General features: G+C 33.8%; 1 protein-coding gene across 4 annotated transcripts; it reads right to left on the bottom strand.

Annotated features, from left to right (window-relative positions):
• Positions 1-278: 278 nt before the first annotated feature.
• On the bottom strand, positions 279-18,488 carry LOC120414466 (peptidoglycan-recognition protein LC-like). 4 transcript variants are annotated; one of them, XM_039575657.2, is made up of 6 exons: positions 18,319-18,486; positions 12,984-13,662; positions 2,296-2,526; positions 2,003-2,154; positions 1,319-1,466; positions 918-1,254 (listed from the first exon to the last, which is right to left on the bottom strand). In XM_039575657.2, the coding sequence occupies exons 2-6, from the start codon at positions 13,570-13,572 to the stop codon at positions 1,019-1,021; spliced, it is 1,356 nt and encodes a 451-aa protein (XP_039431591.1). In that variant the 5' UTR covers positions 13,573-13,662; positions 18,319-18,486; the 3' UTR covers positions 918-1,018. The 4 variants fall into 4 exon arrangements, with proteins under 4 accessions (XP_039431590.1, XP_039431592.1, XP_039431591.1 ...); XM_039575659.2 differs by having other exon boundaries at positions 2,371-2,526; positions 18,319-18,485; XM_039575656.1 differs by lacking the exons at positions 918-1,254; positions 1,319-1,466 and adding an exon at positions 279-866 and having other exon boundaries at positions 18,319-18,488.
• Between the last annotated feature and the right edge of the window lie 739 nt (positions 18,489-19,227).

Genomic DNA, 19,227 nt, shown 5'->3' with positions numbered 1-19,227 from the left:
GAACACAATTCGTGGATTCATGAACACAATTTCATGATTTCGTGAAAATGATCAATGAAGTCATGAACAGTTTCGTTAATAATTTCTATTTAATAATGATACAAATACAACGTACAAATCACAACATAACTAGAATATAAAGTACTTGAATACATTTGAATATCTTTTTTGTCTCAAGAAATTTGTGATTAGTTATTTTATCAGCCACGCAAAAATTGTTAGCATTAATCGAGGCTAGAAAGGATAAATGTGATAGAAAAAAAAAACAATCATTGAGAATCTCAAATAAACCAAAAATTTATTCATTTTTAAATCACAGTCACTTAAACCTAACATTCGCATTCACATATTTGAGCTTGGTTTGATTCGCATATTCGACAATTACCAGAGTACCTCTGTTGCTATTTATCTATTCGAAGTCTTCACCCATTCGTCGAACCATTCCCCGCCACTTGGACCGCATCTTCCCAGTGGGAGGGCCCAAGTTCACTGGACCAGTGCGGCCACGTTTTGATCACTTCGTACAGCTTTCGGCCGGGGCTCTCGAACGGTGCCAGCTGCCGGTGCCCGTACAGCCGGTAATGCTCGTGAAGCTTTCCCAACTCGACGCCCAGCGCCATCAGTTGGCGCGCGGCACTGAGTTGGGTCAGCGGAGCTTCCACGTCGGTGAACGTCCCGATGAACGCGATGCAGATGCTGCCCTTGTTGAACCCCTTCGTGTGGGCACCTTGTTTGTCCCAGCCGCGACCTTCGTAGGCGTTCCCGTCGGCACCGACCAGGAAGTTGTACCCAATGTCGGAGAAGTTCTTCGAATCCGGTGCCATGTGGAATCCCTGGATGCGACTCGTCATCGCCACGCACTGGGACTGTAAAGAGGCAAGGCTTTCTTTCAGCGAAATTCAAACAAATTACAAGTGCTCGCTATCCAAATGTAGTTTCAACGTGTTTTAGTCAACCTCGGCTCAGTCTTTTTTAATCTTGTGTAAATTTACAAATCATCACAACTTTCCAATCACTCTCAATCAAGCTCATCGCTCCAGTGGGGATGCTTTTTCAGCTCTGTGTACAGTAATTTCCCCGGACTTTCGGTTGCCTGCAGCTGGCAAGCACCGTGCAGTCGGAACTTCGGCGTCAGATAGCCACTCTTGGTTCCGTTCGCCAGTAGGGCGTCCAGCATGTCCATCTGAGCCTTCGATGGCTTTATGTGGCGGTAATCTCCGATGAAGGCGATGCCCTCACTTTTGGAATTTTGGCCTACGATTAGATTAGATCATGATATTGCTAAAAATCAAAACTTGATTTATTCGAAAGTAGGTACCTCTGAGGAACGCTCCCACTTTGAGCCAACCGCGGCCCTCGTAAACATTGCCATCGCCCCCGATCAGGAAGTTGTAGCCAATGTCGCCGTAGTTTTCCGCACCGATGTGGTGGTCCTGGATAAACCGGACCCGGTAGGTGCAAGCACTCTGGAAAAAGGGAGTACAAACGTCTGTTTTGAGACCAATCTTGTTTATTTTTTTTTGAATCAGTTTGTTTGTCATTTTGGGGATCGAAGTCGAAAAGTTTTGAGAAGGAAGAGGGGGATTGTGTCGGCTAAATTCCGAGGTCATTGGGCATTGCCAGGCCCCGCCTAAACATAGAGCAGAATCCAGACGGGTCCTCGAACTAGCTTATTCTTCCAATCCAATCAGGCAAGATACCGAACAAATACTGTTTTTTTTTCGAAGTCGAATTATTGTGAGTTTTGGTTAGGTTAGTTAGTATTATTAGTTTATATTATAATTTTTTAAGTTGATGATTCTCTTAAAACGATGTATTCAAGTTCCCCTCTCTTTCTTTACATTGCCTAAACCGAAACACAATTGAAACACACATTTGGATAGCGAACTGCACTGAAAACATTATTTACACAAGTATAAATAACTGTACAGCAAATCCCTTATCAACTGTATTACGCACTTGACTAGCCCTGAAGTACCCCTAATGGAGTCAAAGTCCTTACCTGAGTGCTGCATTCCTCTGTAGCCGTGTGGGCGATGATGACCTTGTGCACCGGAAGCTTCAGATCGTCAAGCTTTTCCCGGGGAGGCTGCGCAAGCCACTCGTTTCGGGTGACGATCCGCAGCGGTTTAGCGTCCGGCAGGAAGTCATCCTCTGGAAACGGCGTGAGATTTAGCGTTGTTTTTCTTGATTTAGCAAATATTCAAGTAATTTCAACTACAAATTTTGTCCGCGAAAGGGTTCAAAAGGGCCCCGATCAAAAAGATCAACAACTTAGTGTGATGTAAGGTATACCTATGCCCGTATCCGGAGGCACGTACGCCCGGTCGTCGTCGCCGTCGCCGTAGTGGGGCCTTAATCTAGGTTTACCTGCGGACGTTGTCACGTACACCACGGTGGCGATGGTAACAACGATAAACATAAGAGCCACCAGCACTATCGCGCTCAGCAGGGGCTTATCCCGGATGATCGACTTGAGACTAGATCGCCACGAGAGCGGCAGTTCGGCGGGCTGTGATGAGAGATCTGCAACGAATTGAAAAACGATTTTTGAGTTTTTTGTTGCAAAAACATGTTTTATTAGAAAATTTGGTTTCGTTTACATTGGATTTGGTGTGTTTTGCTACAATAATTGCTAATGTTACAATTTTATTATAGTGGATAGAACAATACAAGTAGTTAGTAGATTTTTTGAAGGACACTTTTAGAAGGCTAAGATTTTTGTCTCAAAAATTCATGTTTCGAGTGTCGAAACCTTGACATGTTATTTTTTGTTGTTAATTGGTTGTGATCGTGCTTTCTTGTCGCATGTGCATTTTGGAGCAAATTGAGTTGAAAATAAATAGAATTCCAAAATTCGATTTCAATACAGTCCAGACTCGATTATCCGATTTTTTCTTTTTTTTTTGTTTTAAACATCAAATTCGAGTTCTGCGACCCCATTTTAGTCAAATTTGAATAGTTGATTGCTTATTAAATAATAAAGTGCATTTTTTCAATAATTCGTCACCGCCATGCTGGCCGCCATCTTGGATTAAAAAAATGTAAATCACTTTAGCGTAGTTTAGGGGTCATACTTAAGCTCGAAAATCAAAAATAAGGCAGCGAAAAAAAATTATCCGAAGTTTCGACTATCCGGAGTGAAATTTTTCCGACCCGAGCAGACGGAAATAACTTGGGAATAACATTTTTTGATATTTGAAAATACTAGGCCAATAACATTTTATGTTATTTATAACAAGATTTGATATTCGTCGTTATGATTTTTTTTGTTATTGAATCGTTATTGTAGTAACAGACTAATAACATTTATAGTTATTCTTCGAACAAATCTTTGTTATTATTTTTTTGTTATTTTAACAACTAATCCGATCATTCCAATAACAGCTGGAGTTATTTTTCTATAACAAAAAATACCTTATGCAAAAATGGATTTTTCAAAAAGATTCCATAACACTTTATGTTATTTTAACAGTATTTGTTATTGAAATTGCATAAATTTTGTTATTACCGTCTACCCGGGGAGGCCTTCCGATAATCGAGTCTGGACTGTACTGAGAAATTCAACAAAAATCGAGAAACTCCGTGCAATGTTGTCATTCATATGCATAGAAGTTTCGATCTTTATGATCCTTTATGACAACTGGCTAAAGGGAAATAAGTCAGAAGCAGTTTGACACACGTACTTGTCCGACTACTGTAGATATTTTTAATTATTGCGCGTCCTAAGAAATAATCAGTTTTGGTGATTATCTTGAAGGGGTCTTTAAGATAAGAGCGCAAGCATTTTTTCAATCCATCGCAGTAACCGGTTTGATTTCCGCTTTTCATTGCTGTCAGTTCTACTAACCCTCTAACGCCCAGAGCTGTTTGCTTATCGTAAAAATAGTAAATGGCTTAATTTTGGTAAAATAATGCAGGAAATACTTTACTTTGACCCACAAACATCGAATTGGGGCAAAAAAGTAGAATTTGAAGTGGTGCACCAGAGCACCATCAGGAAGATGAGCTACTTTTTTTTAAACCACAAAATCTCGTTTTCTTCAAATCTATTGCTTCATTTGTTTGAAAACGCTTCGAAATGTGTTAAAAACAACTTATTCTTTGCTGTAAGACCATATTTCTGAAGTATTAACTACAAATTCTAAAATCTCTGCATTTTCAGGTTTCATTGATTGGCTCATTCAAAACCCACAAACAACCATTTTCATAAAAAATGAGGAAAATAATAAAACTATTGGTCTAATAACAATGTTTTGCCTTGTTTATGAATAGTCAAAACGTTTATAAACTTTTGTTTTGATAAAAATAAATTTTTTCTGTAATTTAGAAAAAAGTGCTCCTGAATATTTAGTTGCTCATATGCCTAGGTGGTGCTCTGGTGAAAAAGGTTGAAAAACACTTAAAACCGGCCCAAACTCACAATGTTATTCACAGGGGTTCTTGTCCAAGGTTCAAATGATAGCAAAACATTTTTTGTTTCATAAAATTTTGTGTTTGGTAATTTTTACGGGCTTTCGAAAACAGGTCTTATTTATTTCCCTAAAATTGGCCCATTTTTGTTTACATTTCACACTGTAACTTTGCTTGTGCTTAACCAAATTTGATGAAATTTGGGGAGATGTTAGTATACATTCTACATTAACACCTGCAACTTAAAGCACCATGGTTCAGCAGATGCTTGAGCTTCCGATTCGGCAACGAAAGAAAAAGCCTGCCGGACGGGGCAAACAACGTCCGTTGTGCGTCTATCCGACCAGCCAGCCGAACAAGCCCTAACGATTTTCTCAGATTGTCAGTTTATGTAAACAATTTTGGTTTGCCTAAGCCTACTTTCACCTGCCTTCTATAGGTTTTTCCGTTGCGGCGATATCTTTCTGCGGCGATTAATTGGAGCGCAGGATTCTAATTTTTCTCGAAATTATTAATATAACTCGGAACTCCGGCAGCCAAATTCAACCAAATTTCGGGTTTGTTATTGTTTACATTGCGTGCTCTAGTTTTTGTTTAATCAAGATCAAACATTGAAACGCGTTCTTCTCGGAACGCCAAAAAGCGACAAACAATCGTCGAATTGCGAATCGCAATTAAGGTACCACCTAAATCGAATTTTTCCCCCTGGCTTTTTTTTTACCAAAATTGATATATCTCTTTCCCGATTACACTTAGAACCTCCATAATGCCTCATTTTGTTGAAAAATGTTTTACGAAGCTAATGAGACCAAAATTGTTGAGATTGATCATATAGTTTCTTCAAAAAATAAGCAGAACCCAAGAATTTTTAACAAAAAACTGCTGTTTGTATGGAAACTCAAAAAAATTTTTTTTGCGATGCTTTGAAACATCGAAAACACTGTGTAAACCATGCTCAAAACATATTGATTCACTTGGGGACATTTCAAGGAATCGATTGGTACCCGGATTTCCCCGGAAATTCCTCCCAAAGTGGCCAAAAGTAAGCAGGAAGTTGAAAGTCCGATTCCGGACATTCCCTGTCGTACCGGCATCCTTGCCTGACACCGCGTTTGTTGCATGCACAGTATGAAAAAGCTGAATAAAGATGGTAAAAAACAGAAAACAATCAAATAATTCAGCTTTACCACCAATTACTTTTTGCCAAAATGCTTTCAAGTAAATGATAATGAAATCTGTAGGTTTTGGTAACATTACACACAATATTACAATAATTTTTGCAAATTTGCATTGAACGATTTGAAATTCCAAAAACAAAAAACCGTTTCTACTGTGCATCTTTTCTAAATTTGTTTTGTTGCACGCAGTTTATTTTGTTGCATATGTTTGTGTTGATACGTTTATTGGTAACAGCTGTTTGGTACGCGATTCCGGTCGGATGTCGATTCAAATTCCGCGATTACAGGTCGGTTGGTCGTTCCGGGAGTGAGAATGTTTGGTTTTGGTGCATGTAGGGAAAGTGTCCAACTTCCGCTGGTTCAGCAGTTTGTGTGTGATGTGCCAGGAAGAAACCCGGGTTTGCCGCGTCCCACCGAGAATGTTAGAGATAAGCTGGCCCAGAAACCCGGGTTGGCGGATGAAGGAAAGCTGGTCCAGCGGTGTTTGTGTGTGAAGACGGAAGAATCCCGGGTTTGTCGGAGGAGATTACCTGAACCAGCGGCGGGAGGACGAAAGAAACTCGGGTTGGCGTGTGTGTGTTGTCCCTGGAGGACGGAAAAACCCCGGGTTTGCTAGCTGGACCAGCAGCGTGTGTGTTGTCCCGGGTGGACGGAAGAAACCCGGGTTGGCGGGTGGAGGTAAGCTGGTCCAGCGGAGTGTGTGTGTGTGTGTGTGTGTGTGTGTGTGTGTGTGGGTGAAGACAGAAAAAACCCGGATTCGTCGGAGGAGCGGTTTGTGTGTTGTGCCGGGAGGACGGAAAAAAACCCAGGTTTGTCGAAGAGGGTTATCTGGACCAGCGGCGTGTGTGTTATCCCGGGAAGACGGAAGAAACCCGAGTTGGCGGGTGGAGGTAAGCTGGTCCAGCGGAGTGTGTGTGTTGTCCCAGGAAGACGAAGAAACCCGGGTTTGCCGCGTCATCACCAAGAACGGGAGGACAGAAAAAGATCTGGAAAGACGGGTTGGATGGAAAAACATGCTGCCCTCTCAATACAAAGTAAATCTCACGATGGCACGGCATCAATTCAATAAGGCACGAAAATGCATCTCAGTCGATAGGATTGAAAAAAATATTGAGATATCGCAAATTTCTAACGCATGTCTGGACCTGCGGTTCGGTAAGTTATTTGTAAACAAATTTATGTATCTTTTATAAATAAATTACTAGAAAGTAATTTACAAAACTTCTATCGCTTTTTTTACAGAAAAAAAATAATGGCTCTGAAATTCTTAAAAAAATAATAGTTCTGAAATTCTAAAATTCTAAAATTCTAAAATTCTAAAATTCTAAAATTCTAAAATTCTAAAATTCTAAAATTCTAAAATTCTAAAATTCTAAAATTCTAAAATTCTAAAATTCTAAAATTCTAAAATTCTAAAATTCTAAAATTCTAAAATTCTAAAATTCTAAAATTCTAAAATTCTAAAATTCTAAAATTCTAAAATTCTAAAATTCTAAAATTCTAAAATTCTAAAATTCTAAAATTCTAAAATTCTAAAATTCTAAAATTCTAAAATTCTAAAATTCTAAAATTCTAAAATTCTAAAATTCTAAAATTCTAAAATTCTAAAATTCTAAAATTCTAAAATTCTAAAATTCTAAAATTCTAAAATTCTAAAATTCTAAAATTCTAAAATTCTAAAATTCTAAAATTCTAAAATTCTAAAATTCTAAAATTCTAAAATTCTAAAATTCTAAAATTCTAAAATTCTAAAATTCTAAAATTCTAAAATTCTAAAATTCTAAAATTCTAAAATTCTAAAATTCTAAAATTCTAAAATTCTAAAATTCTAAAATTCTAAAATTCTAAAATTCTAAAATTCTAAAATTCTAAAATTCTAAAATTCTAAAATTCTAAAATTCTAAAATTCTAAAATTCTAAAATTCTAAAATTCTAAAATTCTAAAATTCTAAAATTCTAAAATTCTAAAATTCTAAAATTCTAAAATTCTAAAATTCTAAAATTCTAAAATTCTAAAATTCTAAAATTCTAAAATTCTAAAATTCTAAAATTCTAAAATTCTAAAATTCTAAAATTCTAAAATCAAATTCTAAAATTCTAAAATTCTAAAATTCTAAAATTCTAAAATTCTAAAATTCTAAAATTCTAAAATTCTAAAATTCTAAAATTCTAAAATTCTAAAATTCTAAAATTCTAAAATTCTAAAATTCTAAAATTCTAAAATTCTAAAATTCTAAAATTCTAAAATTCTAAAATTCTAAAATTCTAAAATTCTAAAATTCTAAAATTCTAAAATTCTAAAATTCTAAAATTCTAAAATTCTAAAATTCTAAAATTCTAAAATTCTAAAATTCTAAAATTCTAAAATTCTAAAATTCTAAAATTCTAAAATTCTAAAATTCTAAAATTCTAAAATTCTAAAATTCTAAAATTCTAAAATTCTAAAATTCTAAAATTCTAAAATTCTAAAATTCTAAAATTCTAAAATTCTAAAATTCTAAAATTCTAAAATTCTAAAATTCTAAAATTCTAAAATTCTAAAATTCTAAAATTCTAAAATTCTAAAATTCTAAAATTCTAAAATTCTAAAATTCTAAAATTCTAAAATTCTAAAATTCTAAAATTCTAAAATTCTAAAATTCTAAAATTCTAAAATTCTAAAATTCTAAAATTCTAAAATTCTAAAATTCTAAAATTCTAAAATTCTAAAATTCTAAAATTCTAAAATTCTAAAATTCTAAAATTCTAAAATTCTAAAATTCTAAAATTCTAAAATTCTAAAATTCTAAAATTCTAAAATTCTAAAATTCTAAAATTCTAAAATTCTAAAATTCTAAAATTCTAAAATTCTAAAATTCTAAAATTCTAAAATTCTAAAATTCTAAAATTCTAAAATTCTAAAATTCTAAAATTCTAAAATTCTAAAATTCTAAAATTCTAAAATTCTAAAATTCTAAAATTCTAAAATTCTAAAATTCTAAAATTCTAAAATTCTAAAATTCTAAAATTCTAAAATTCTAAAATTCTAAAATTCTAAAATTCTAAAATTCTAAAATTCTAAAATTCTAAAATTCTAAAATTCTAAAATTCTAAAATTCTAAAATTCTAAAATTCTAAAATTCTAAAATTCTAAAATTCTAAAATTCTAAAATTCTAAAATTCTAAAATTCTAAAATTCTAAAATTCTAAAATTCTAAAATTCTAAAATTCTAAAATTCTAAAATTCTAAAATTCTAAAATTCTAAAATTCTTAAATTCTTAAATTCTTAAATTCTAAAATTCTAAAATTCTAAAATTCTAAAATTCTAAAATTCTAAAATTCTAAAATTCTAAAAATCTAAAATTCTAAAATTCTAAAATTCTAAAATTCTAAAATTCTAAAATTCTAAAATTCTAAAATTCTAAAATTCTAAAATTCTAAAATTCTTAAGTTCTTAAATTCTAAAATTCTAAAATTCTAAAATGCTAAAATTCTAAAATTCTAAAATTCTAAAATTCTAAAATTCTAAAATTCTAAAATTCTAAAATTCTAAAATTCTAAAATTCTGAAAATCTAAAATTCTAAAAAAAAAGAAGAAAATAAGAAAATAAAAAAATAAGAAAATAAGAAAATAAGAAAATCAGAAAATAAGAAAATAAGAAAATAAGAAAATAAGAAAATAAGAAAATAAGAAAATAAGAAAATAAGAAAATAAGAAAATAAGAAAATAAGAAAATAAGAAAATAAGAAAATAAGAAAATAAGAAAATAAGAAAATAAGAAAATAAGAAAATAAGAAAATAAGAAAATAAGAAAATAAGAAAATAAGAAAATAAGAAAATAAGAAAATAAGAAAATAAGAAAATAAGAAAATAAGAAAATAAGAAAATAAGAAAATAAGAAAATAAGAAAATAAGAAAATAAGAAAATAAGAAAATAAGAAAATAAGAAAATAAGAAAATAAGAAAATAAGAAAATAAGAAAATAAGAAAATAAGAAAATAAGAAAATAAGAAAATAAGAAAATAAGAAAATAAGAAAATAAGAAAATAAGAAAATAAGAAAATAAGAAAATAAGAAAATAAGAAAATAAGAAAATAAGAAAATAAGAAAATAAGAAAATAAGAAAATAAGAAAATAAGAAAATAAGAAAATAAGAAAATAAGAAAATAAGAAAATAAGAAAATAAGAAAATAAGAAAATAAGAAAATAAGAAAATAAGAAAATAAGAAAATAAGAAAATAAGAAAATAAGAAAATAAGAAAATAAGAAAATAAGAAAATAAGAAAATTAGAAAATTAGAAAATTAGAAAATTAGAAAATAAGAAAATAAGAAAATAAGAAAATAAGAAAATAAGAAAATAAGAAAATAAGAAAATAAGAAAATAAGAAAATAAGAAAATAAGAAAATAAGAAAATAAGAAAATAAGAAAATAAGAAAATAAGAAAATAAGAAAATAAGAAAATAAGAAAATAGGAAAATAAGAAAATCAGAAAATAAGAAAATAGGAAAATAAGAAAATAAGAAAATAAGAAAATAAGAAAATAAGAAAATAAGAAAATAAGAAAATAAGAAAATAAGAAAATAAGAAAATAAGAAAATAAGAAAATAAGAAAATAAGAAAATAAGAAAATAAGAAAATAGGAAAATAAGAAAATAAGAAAATAAGAAAATAGGAAAATAAGAAAATAAGAAAATAAGAAAATAAGAAAATAAGAAAATAAGAAAATAAGAAAAAAAGAAAAAAAGAAAAAAAGAAAATAAGAAAATCAGAAAATAAAATTACAGAATGACAAAATTACAAAATTACAAAATTACAAAATTACAAAATTACAAAATTACAAAATTACAAAATTACAAAATTACAAAATTACAAAATTACAAAATTACAAAATTACAAAATTACAAAATTACAAAATTACAAAATTACAAAATTACAAAATTACAAAATTACAAAATTACAAAATTACAAAATTACAAAATTACAAAATTACAAAATTACAAAATTACAAAATTACAAAATTACAAAATTACAAAATTACAAAATTACAAAATTACAAAATTACAAAATTACAAAATTACAAAATTACAAAATTACAAAATTACAACATTACAACATTACAAAATTACAAAATTACAAAATTACAAAATTACAAAATTACAAAATTACAGAATTACAAAATTACAAAATTACAAAATTACAAAATTACAAAATTACAAAATTACAAAATTACAAAATTACAAAATTACAAAATTACAAAATTACAAAATTACAAAATTACAAAATTACAAAATTACAAAATTACAAAATTACAAACATATCAACAAAGTAGTCAACAAAGTAGTCTACCATACCCACTGAAGCTATTGGCATATGATCCTGGGTCGTAATCTTTCGACCACTTGCTTATTACGGTGGTAGCCCCCAGGAACCAACTTCAGGGAGTTCTAGATGATCTTGGATATCCCAACATATCAACAAAGTAGTCTACCATACCCACTGAAGCTATTGGTATAGGACCCTTTGTCGTAATCTTTCGACCACTTACTTATTACGGTGGTAGACCCACAGGAATCAATATTAGGCAGTTCTGGATGATGTTGGATATCCCAACATGTCAACAAAGTAGTCTACCATACCCACTGAAGCTATTGGCATATGATCCTGGGTCGTAATCTTTCGACCACTTGCTTGTTACGGCGGTAGACTCACGGACCTAAACTTCTGGAAGTTCTTGATGACCTAGGATATCTGAACAAATCTACAACATCCGTTTCGAACAAGGTTGCTGTGTTTGAAAAGGTTACCTTGCAACATCAATTTATGTTGCGCGACATTTTTTGGAAGTGTTGGCAAAAAATATGAAAATTGACCAGATTTCGGCTTTAGTGGTACCTTAAATATCATGAAAATAAGCTTTTTCCTTCGATTTTTGTCGAGTTAGTTATTGTAAAAACTCAAATTAAACAAATTGTCCACATTTTGCTTTGAACTAAACAAAACAAAAATTCGTCTTCAAACATATTTGAGGCACAAATACTCGGAAAATCAAGTTGACAGTTTACGGTTGACGACGTTTATCTTAAAATGTTAACTAACAATTTAAATGTTTAAAAATAACAATAGAAGCAGAGCTAACTTTTTGCAAAACTAAAAAAATTGCTTGTGGAATGTGGAATCAAAATGATGAAAAAAGAGTTCTCTCAAGTACAATTTCATTTCTTGATTGACAGTTACAAATCTTCGGATTGAAATAGTTTTTGTATGAACAACTACAGTCCAGACTCGATTATCCGAAGTTTCGGATTTTTTTCGTGATTCGATTATCCGAAGTGAAATTTTTCCGAGGCCTTCGGATAATCGAGTCTGGACTGTATTAAGTTTTGACCCTGTAATGCATTTCTGACTCCCGTAAAATGTTATAAATACTGTGGGCTTATAAAAATAACAACAAAAAATCAACGAACAAGGTACTATACAAATCTCTTAAACTTCTTTTCTTTGGCACTGATTTTGTGGGTGTTGGTTCTTAAACTAGACTTCAATGTGAGGGCGTTGCGGTTTTGGTTCATTTTGCCCATGGCTTGGGAGATTTCTAGGATACCTGCACCATTGTGGAATACTGATATGTTTATAAAAACTTCATTTACATAATTAATTAATTGATTTTTGATTTAGGTATGTACTCAAAATTATGTCATGGCTTTCTTAAAATAATTTGTACTTAGAGTTTGCTTCAAAAACTCTTTTGGCAATGTGAAGATGTGATCAAAATTAAAATGGCTTAATTTTTCTATTCTCGCTGATCAGTTTCGCCAAATGGGGCAAATTAACAATATATTTATTGCACTCTGTTTGTATCTTGCCAATGTGCTCTTTAAGGGCAGGATTTTTCTCTAAAATTAGCCCAACGTATTTGACCGCGTCTTCCAAGTTTATTAGCTTGCCGTTTTTCGTGGCTAGATTAAGATTTGGTTTCTTCAAGTTGCTTTCGAGTATATTTAAGATTGTTTGGAAGTTACCACTTACAATCAGAAGACTTTTGAAAAGGTTATCCTGAGTCATTGTAGCAGACTGTCGGCTTGATTTGTAAATTTTAGAAAGAACATAATTGTGCCAAATTCTGTTCACAGCTTTGGCAAAATCTAAAAGGGTGCCAGCCGTTGAATGTTCCTCGGATTTGGTTAACTGGACTAGATTTGATTTCCTGACTTTTAACCACCTTATGATAACAGAAATAGCTTCGTTGAAAAATTCTATAATGTTTTCCCAAAAAAATCTCTCAGCAAGTTTTTTCATTGAAAATCGTAAACTTAAAACTATTGATTCATAAATTGAAGCTTCTATCGGCTTTATAAAACTTTTCAATGAAGTCACCTCTTCGATTCCCCCCCTGCAAACATTCCCCTTACCTTTCTTCTTCTGGCTCGAAAGTCCCGCCTCTCCGTCCGTTTCCCGGTACCCTTCGTTGACCACTCCCCCTCCAACCCCGTTGGTGGCCTTCCGGTCGTGGTAGATGTTCTTAATCACGACCTGGCCCTTGATGTAGGTCTTGTTGCCGAACGTGATGTCGGACGAGTTTTGTACCGCGATGCTGCCGATGTTGGGCCGCTCCTGGAGGGCCGTTGCCGTCACGATCGACGTTTCCGGTCCGGCCGCCGGAAGCCGCACCATCTGACTGCCGGGCTGCAGCGAGTTCGGAATGCGTTCGATGGCCTTCTTAATCTGCTCGTTGTCGCACAGATCGCTGTCGCTGTCACTGCTGGAATCGAAGGCACTCGAACCGTCTCCATCGTCGCCGTGGCCGCTGACCGGGTTGCCATCTTCGTCTTCGGTGATTGAGGAGATCGAAATGTTGTGGCTGCTGGTGTTGTCGGCCCCGGTAGTGGTGTGCAGACCTCCGGTGGACGTGGACGGGCCGGATTCAGCACCCGTTGTAGTGCCGTTGGGCGTCAAAGGAGGGGAGGGATTGGCTATGAGTTGACTTTTCGCTTTGGCCATCGCAATTCTGGCATCCTCGTCCTCACATGGCGTTGGGTGCCATTTGGAGCTCGCCGAGTAAAGCTGTGCTACACACTCGATAACGCCCGGCTGAAAATAGTTTAAACTCAATGTTATCTGGCGGCACTACCCGACTGTTTGCATGTGCTTATTGTGTGTGAAGTGTGAGGGGGCTTCAATGCAGTTTGCTCGCGTGTTTTGATAGTGGGGCTTGATTAAATTATCAGTGTTAAGTTACATCATTAGATTGGAAAACCGCTGCAATTAGCTGCAGCTAGTTTCTCGGTGTGGAAAAAGGAATTTGTGGATATTTAGCAAAAATAATTTTGAATACTTCTAATTGATTAGAATACATTCCAGACTTGATTATCCGAAGTCATCGCAAAAATTTTACTTCATCAAATTTTTTAATAAGCGAATTATGAACGAATTATCGTTTTTATGGGGTTACATACATGTAGAAAATCACAAAACTTCATATTACTGAAAATTTATTAAATCCGCCAAAATCATAATTTCAATCACTCCTAAAAGTTTCATGAAGATATTTCAGGATTAAACTCAGTTACAGATGATTTAAGCTCAAAATTTTGCAATGCGCAAAGTGAACTGTCAAACTTTCTGAGCGTTTTTCTCGAAACACCGAGTTTATTTACGGGTGCCACGATATCTCGAGATGGTATGGACCAAATTGGCTGAAATTTGGCGTGAAGACTCCCAAACATGTCCCGTGTGCATGACGAAGCCCAATTTTCAAATTTTGCTTTTTTTTTAAATCATGATGTTTTGATGTTTTTTAATATGAAAAACATAAAAATAATTTTATCTTTTTTTTAAATTAAGGTTTTTGAAAATCGGCCTTCGTGGACCGGTTTAACGAGTCTTCACCAACATTTTGAGCTGATTTGGTTAAGGCAGTGTTGAGATATCGTGGCACCCGTTTTTTTAACTGCTGACTTCAAATAGCTATATCTCGGCCATGATACATCCACATGTTTAGATAATTAATGAAAATGTATATGTTAATGCCCTTAAAACAGATTTGAAAAAAAAAAAAAATGAAGTTTGTGCTCATACCAACCTCTGACTTTTTTTTGTAAATCGGCAAAAATGTCAGAGGTTGATTGAGCACACATTTCAACTATTTTTTAAAATCTGTTTTCAGGGAATTAAAATATACATTTTCATCTATTAACAAAACAAATTTGAAGCCATTTGGTTGTACCGTTGCCGAGTTATAGCTATTTGAAGTTAGCAGTTCAAAAAACGGGTGCCACGATATCTCAACATTGCTCTGACCAAATCGGCTCAAAATTTTGGTGAAGACTCGTCAAACTATTCCCGTGTGCATGACGAAGGTTGATTTTCAAAAAGTTTATTTAAAAAAAAGATATTTTTTTTTTATGTTTTTCATATAAAAAATCGTCAGTATTTGATTTTTGCATTTTTTTAAAAAAGCAAAATTTAAAAATTGGGCTTCGTCATGCACACAGGATATGTCTTAGGAGTCTTCACCTCAAATATCAGCCAATTTGGTTCATCCCATCTCGAGATATCGTGGCACCGGTATATCAACTCGGTGTTTTAAGAAAAACGCTCACAAAGCTTGACAGTCCGCTTTGCGCATGGCAAAATTTTGATCTTAAATCGTCTCTTACTCAGTTTAATCATGTAATATCTTCATTAAACTGTCAGGAGTGATTGAAAATCATCTTTTTAGTGGATTGAATAAATTTTATGTAACATGAAATTTGGTGATTTTCTACATGTATGTAACCCCTTAAGTCATACGGCTAGAATATGATGTGTCATTTGGTGATTTTTTATTTTGGAGTTACCCGTGTAATATTTGTGTAATATGTATTTGTAAAAAAAAAAAGATTCTTTAAAATGCTGTTTTGACATGTCTGGGTCTCAAAAATATTTTATCAAATTATTCGAGAAAATTCTCAAAAACTGTGAGAATTCTAAGATATGATCTTTTGAAAACGTATTTATAACAGTTTTAAAACATCTTTTGTAAATTGAAGAAATTTCCTGCAAAATAAAACTTTTTGCTAAAAGAAATAAAAGTGAGAAGTGGAATTCACTGAAAGATACGCCATATGAATTTGCTGAATTTTTTTTTTTCGAAAAAAATACAAATTTTGAAGGCATGTACCGATCTTTAACGTGCTCGAAATTTCAATGTTATATATATACCAAAACTTGTGCAAGGATCTAAACTACACATCAATGCTGCCGTGTAAAAAAATACAAGTTGAATCTAATTCGAAACTAAAATGCAAAGAAATTAAAATGCAAAGTCTGTTACGTCAAATCGAGCTCATATTAGGGATTTAGACTTTGATTTAGACTCAGTACGCTCACCGGAACAAGCCCCTGCCTACCAAAAAGTCATTTTTGTTACATCCAAAGTGCGCAAGGTTACCGAAGATGACTCCATACCATTTATATTCGAGATTCCCAATTTTATTTATTGACAGGTATTCACTTAAACTCAATGTTATCGATTGGAGTGTTCAGAGAGCCCACTTTGACTACTTTGACATGACTGATACGTTTCCTGACATCAATTCAAAAAAGTTCGAGTTGTGTTATGATTATTTTTCTTAGCGCAATGACATTTGTTACAAAAACAAAATGTTTAAAATGGATTTAAAAAAAAAAATAGTTTTGTAAAAAGTAGGTCGTTGTCTTTCTTGAAAGAAAGTATTTTGCTTGCTTGATAGATCATATCAAGGAGACCAAAGTGAACCCATCACAAAATGTTATCTTGTCAATAGGATCCTAAAGCCCTAAGTTAGCTTTAACGTGCAACAGTGTATAGCGGTTTACGCACTTCGGAAGAAAAATTTCAAGCGGCACCGAAAGCAAGCCAGAGAGGGTTAAGAAAAGCCACAAGAAATCGTTCCCTCTTCTTTGTTCTGCTGTTCGTAAAGCCTTTTCTTGACCCCTTTTTTGGGAGGTGCGTATTGGCCCTATAACTGTGAATACGCACTTAAAATCTTTTTTTTATCACTTTTTTATTTTAATGCAAAAACCTAAATTTGCAAGACAACATTTCACCATAGATCAACACTCATCAGCAACATTTGAAAAGAGCGGATAAGCGTTTTGACAGTTGAAACTATTTTGCAAATTCCGAGACAACCGATAACTTTTTTCACAAAACTCGAAGTGTAAAACATTAGCTGGTCTCCCCAGCTACGTTTCCTCACTGCGGGTTTGGCTAAAAAGTAATCGGTTATCTCGGTATTGCAAAATAGTTCCTGCTGTTAAAATGCTTATGCGCCCTTTTCAAATGTTGCTTGGAAAGAGCTGTCATGCAAGATACTTTCTGTCGGGAAAGGCCGCGAAGGATTAATTAGAATGGAAAATTTTAATTATTCCATCAAATACTTAATTTTAAATATTTTTACACATAATAAAATTATTCTTCAAAGTTTTCCGTTTTTTGTGTTAAACGCTGATTGGCTTTTAATTCCTTCTTGAAAAAAAAAAAACTTTGAACTTCCAGTACTCATCCCGTGGGATCCACCCAATAATCAATCAGCTGTATGTTATGACAAACGTGCCCATACGAGCGTCTCAACGTAGTTACATTACGACGCCCGTCGACGACGCAACACAATTGTTGCGGCGGGAAATTCCAAAATCTGATCTTGGCCGGGATCGATCGGTGACGCCATTTAGCCGACCTGCTGGCCTGTGTAGGTAGGTATAGTACAATTAAAACTCAACGACACAAACCGCGGCAATGCTGGTTGGGCTGGTGTGAATGAGCTTGTCTGGTTGATGTGTGTTTTTGTGAAAATACACATTCCCATGTTGATTTTGCAAACAATACACGCGGATGACAAGTGATCGCCGTCCATACGGGCAGACACGAGAAAAAGTGGCTGGAATTGCCGCGGTGGATTATTCTATATTTGTAGAGGGATACTCATTTGCATTGTGGTTGTGATGGTGTTTGATAAATTGTTCGTTTTTTAGATTGCGGTAATGAACTTTTTTCCATACCATAGGAAAGAGATGGTTAAACTAACATGTAATGTCAATAACATTTCAAATTCATTTCTCCAAGTCCACTCGGTGATCATCAGAGAATATTACTTGCTTGCTTTGATCGCAAATTTCCACAAATCACTCTGGAAAAAAACGCAGTGATTTAACAGACTTGGTAACACATTTGTGCTGAATAAGTGTTATCGACACTAGTTGGTGGGCAAATCGTCAAGTGCACCACTTGTGAAGATTCGATGACTCCACCATAAGCCTCTCTCAAAGTTTATCAATGTAGGTTCCTCTCGTGGAAGAAAACAGCGATTAGTGGTTCGTATGTGTGCGTGTCGATCGCACACTGAATCGCCCAGTGGTTGAAGGTCGTCATGACGATGATCTTCGACCACGTTCCCAATCCGGAGTCTTGAAGCTGTGTTTTCGTCCACTTGGACAGCGTGCATCAAAACAGTACTCCTTGATAATAAAATGACGATGTTCGTTCCATTTAGGCTTCCGGTTGTTCAGCGGCTTGTGATGTTGTTCTGTTTAGATAAAATTTACTTCCATCACCGCATGCAGTAAACACGGTAACGACATTCCCTTTCACTTCAAGTCACTATCAATGGAGCAAGAGAGACACACGGCTGCCGAGCTTATCATTTTCTTGTTTGGACTGCATTTTTCCAAGAAACCATTTCTTCCCTCACTTCTACACTTCGAAAGTTGAACCCCGATGATCACCTCTGTCAACTGATTGAACTGCTTCAAACTGGATAAGCGCACAATTAGCCGTTTCCTTTGTGTGGCCCGTTGAACGAGTCCTATGGTAATGAAGCGACTTGATGACCCGAACGCGCGGTCTGCGAAAACGATCCGATCGGTTGCGCGATTCGTCAGAGACTATCCGACGAGCAGGCTGCGCGGGACCGCGTCGTTGATGTCGCGAATTTGGTACGAATACCAGTTCTGGTCACGTAGTGGTTGGTGCTGGAGTGGAACTCTCTCGCTCTGCTGCTAACCCTTAGTTGTAAAGTTTAATTTGAAATTAAAATTATTTGATTGATGAAAAATGTTTGCAAACCAGCAGAATGCTGATAAAATATGTGCAAGTTTTTACAATTTCTTTGAACAATTACTTACTTTTCCTGTTCCTGTTTGAAGTGACGAAATTGTCTGCTTTCATTGCCACAAAAAAGAGTATTGAATAGTCACATTGTGTGACTTATCAGAGTTCTGAAAAAGTAAACTATTCACAACGCCGTCAAGCGCAAAAAACATTTATAGGTTAAACAATCCATTATCAGAGACTTCTTGGTCAAGAAGCAGGTGAATTATGTAGTGATCGTGCTATCTTATCGTATTGATCTGGAAAACTTTATTTTTTCAGCACTCGTCGCAATTATTCATCTCGACACAGCCTCGTTGGATAAAAGTACGACACGTGCTGAAAAATCTTCATTTTGCAACTCGTTGCATGTACCACTCTATTAGTATAATGACAAAATATCCTCAAATGATGTTTCAAAATTTCGTCGTTGTTGTTCTATCTTATCGCACGTGCATTTTGGCCCAGATTGAGTTAAGAACTCCATTTTGTTCAGCTCTCAATGCCCTTTTGATCTTTTGACCTTCACAGATTCAAAAAATATC

Source organism: Culex pipiens, chromosome 3, assembly GCF_016801865.2.
Source record: "Culex pipiens pallens isolate TS chromosome 3, TS_CPP_V2, whole genome shotgun sequence".
Lineage (NCBI taxonomy): Eukaryota > Metazoa > Arthropoda > Insecta > Diptera > Culicidae > Culex > Culex pipiens.
The sequence above is the reverse complement of the archived record's forward strand: the minus strand, read 5'-3'. Positions and strand labels throughout refer to the sequence as shown.

What these genes read in the sequence shown, in the direction of transcription:
- LOC120414466 (XM_039575656.1), bottom strand. Translation starts at nt 13,572, where the DNA reads ATGGCCAAAGCGAAAAGTCAACTCATAGCCAATCCCTCCCCTCCTTTG. An exon ending in GCCTCCGGATACGGGCATAG is followed by an intron (nt 2,155 to 2,295) that starts GTATACCTTACA and finishes CGCCGTTTCCAG; the next exon opens with AGGATGACTTCCTGCCGGAC. An exon ending in CAGAGGAATGCAGCACTCAG is followed by an intron (nt 867 to 2,002) that starts GTAAGGACTTTG and finishes GCCTCTTTACAG; the next exon opens with TCCCAGTGCGTGGCGATGAC.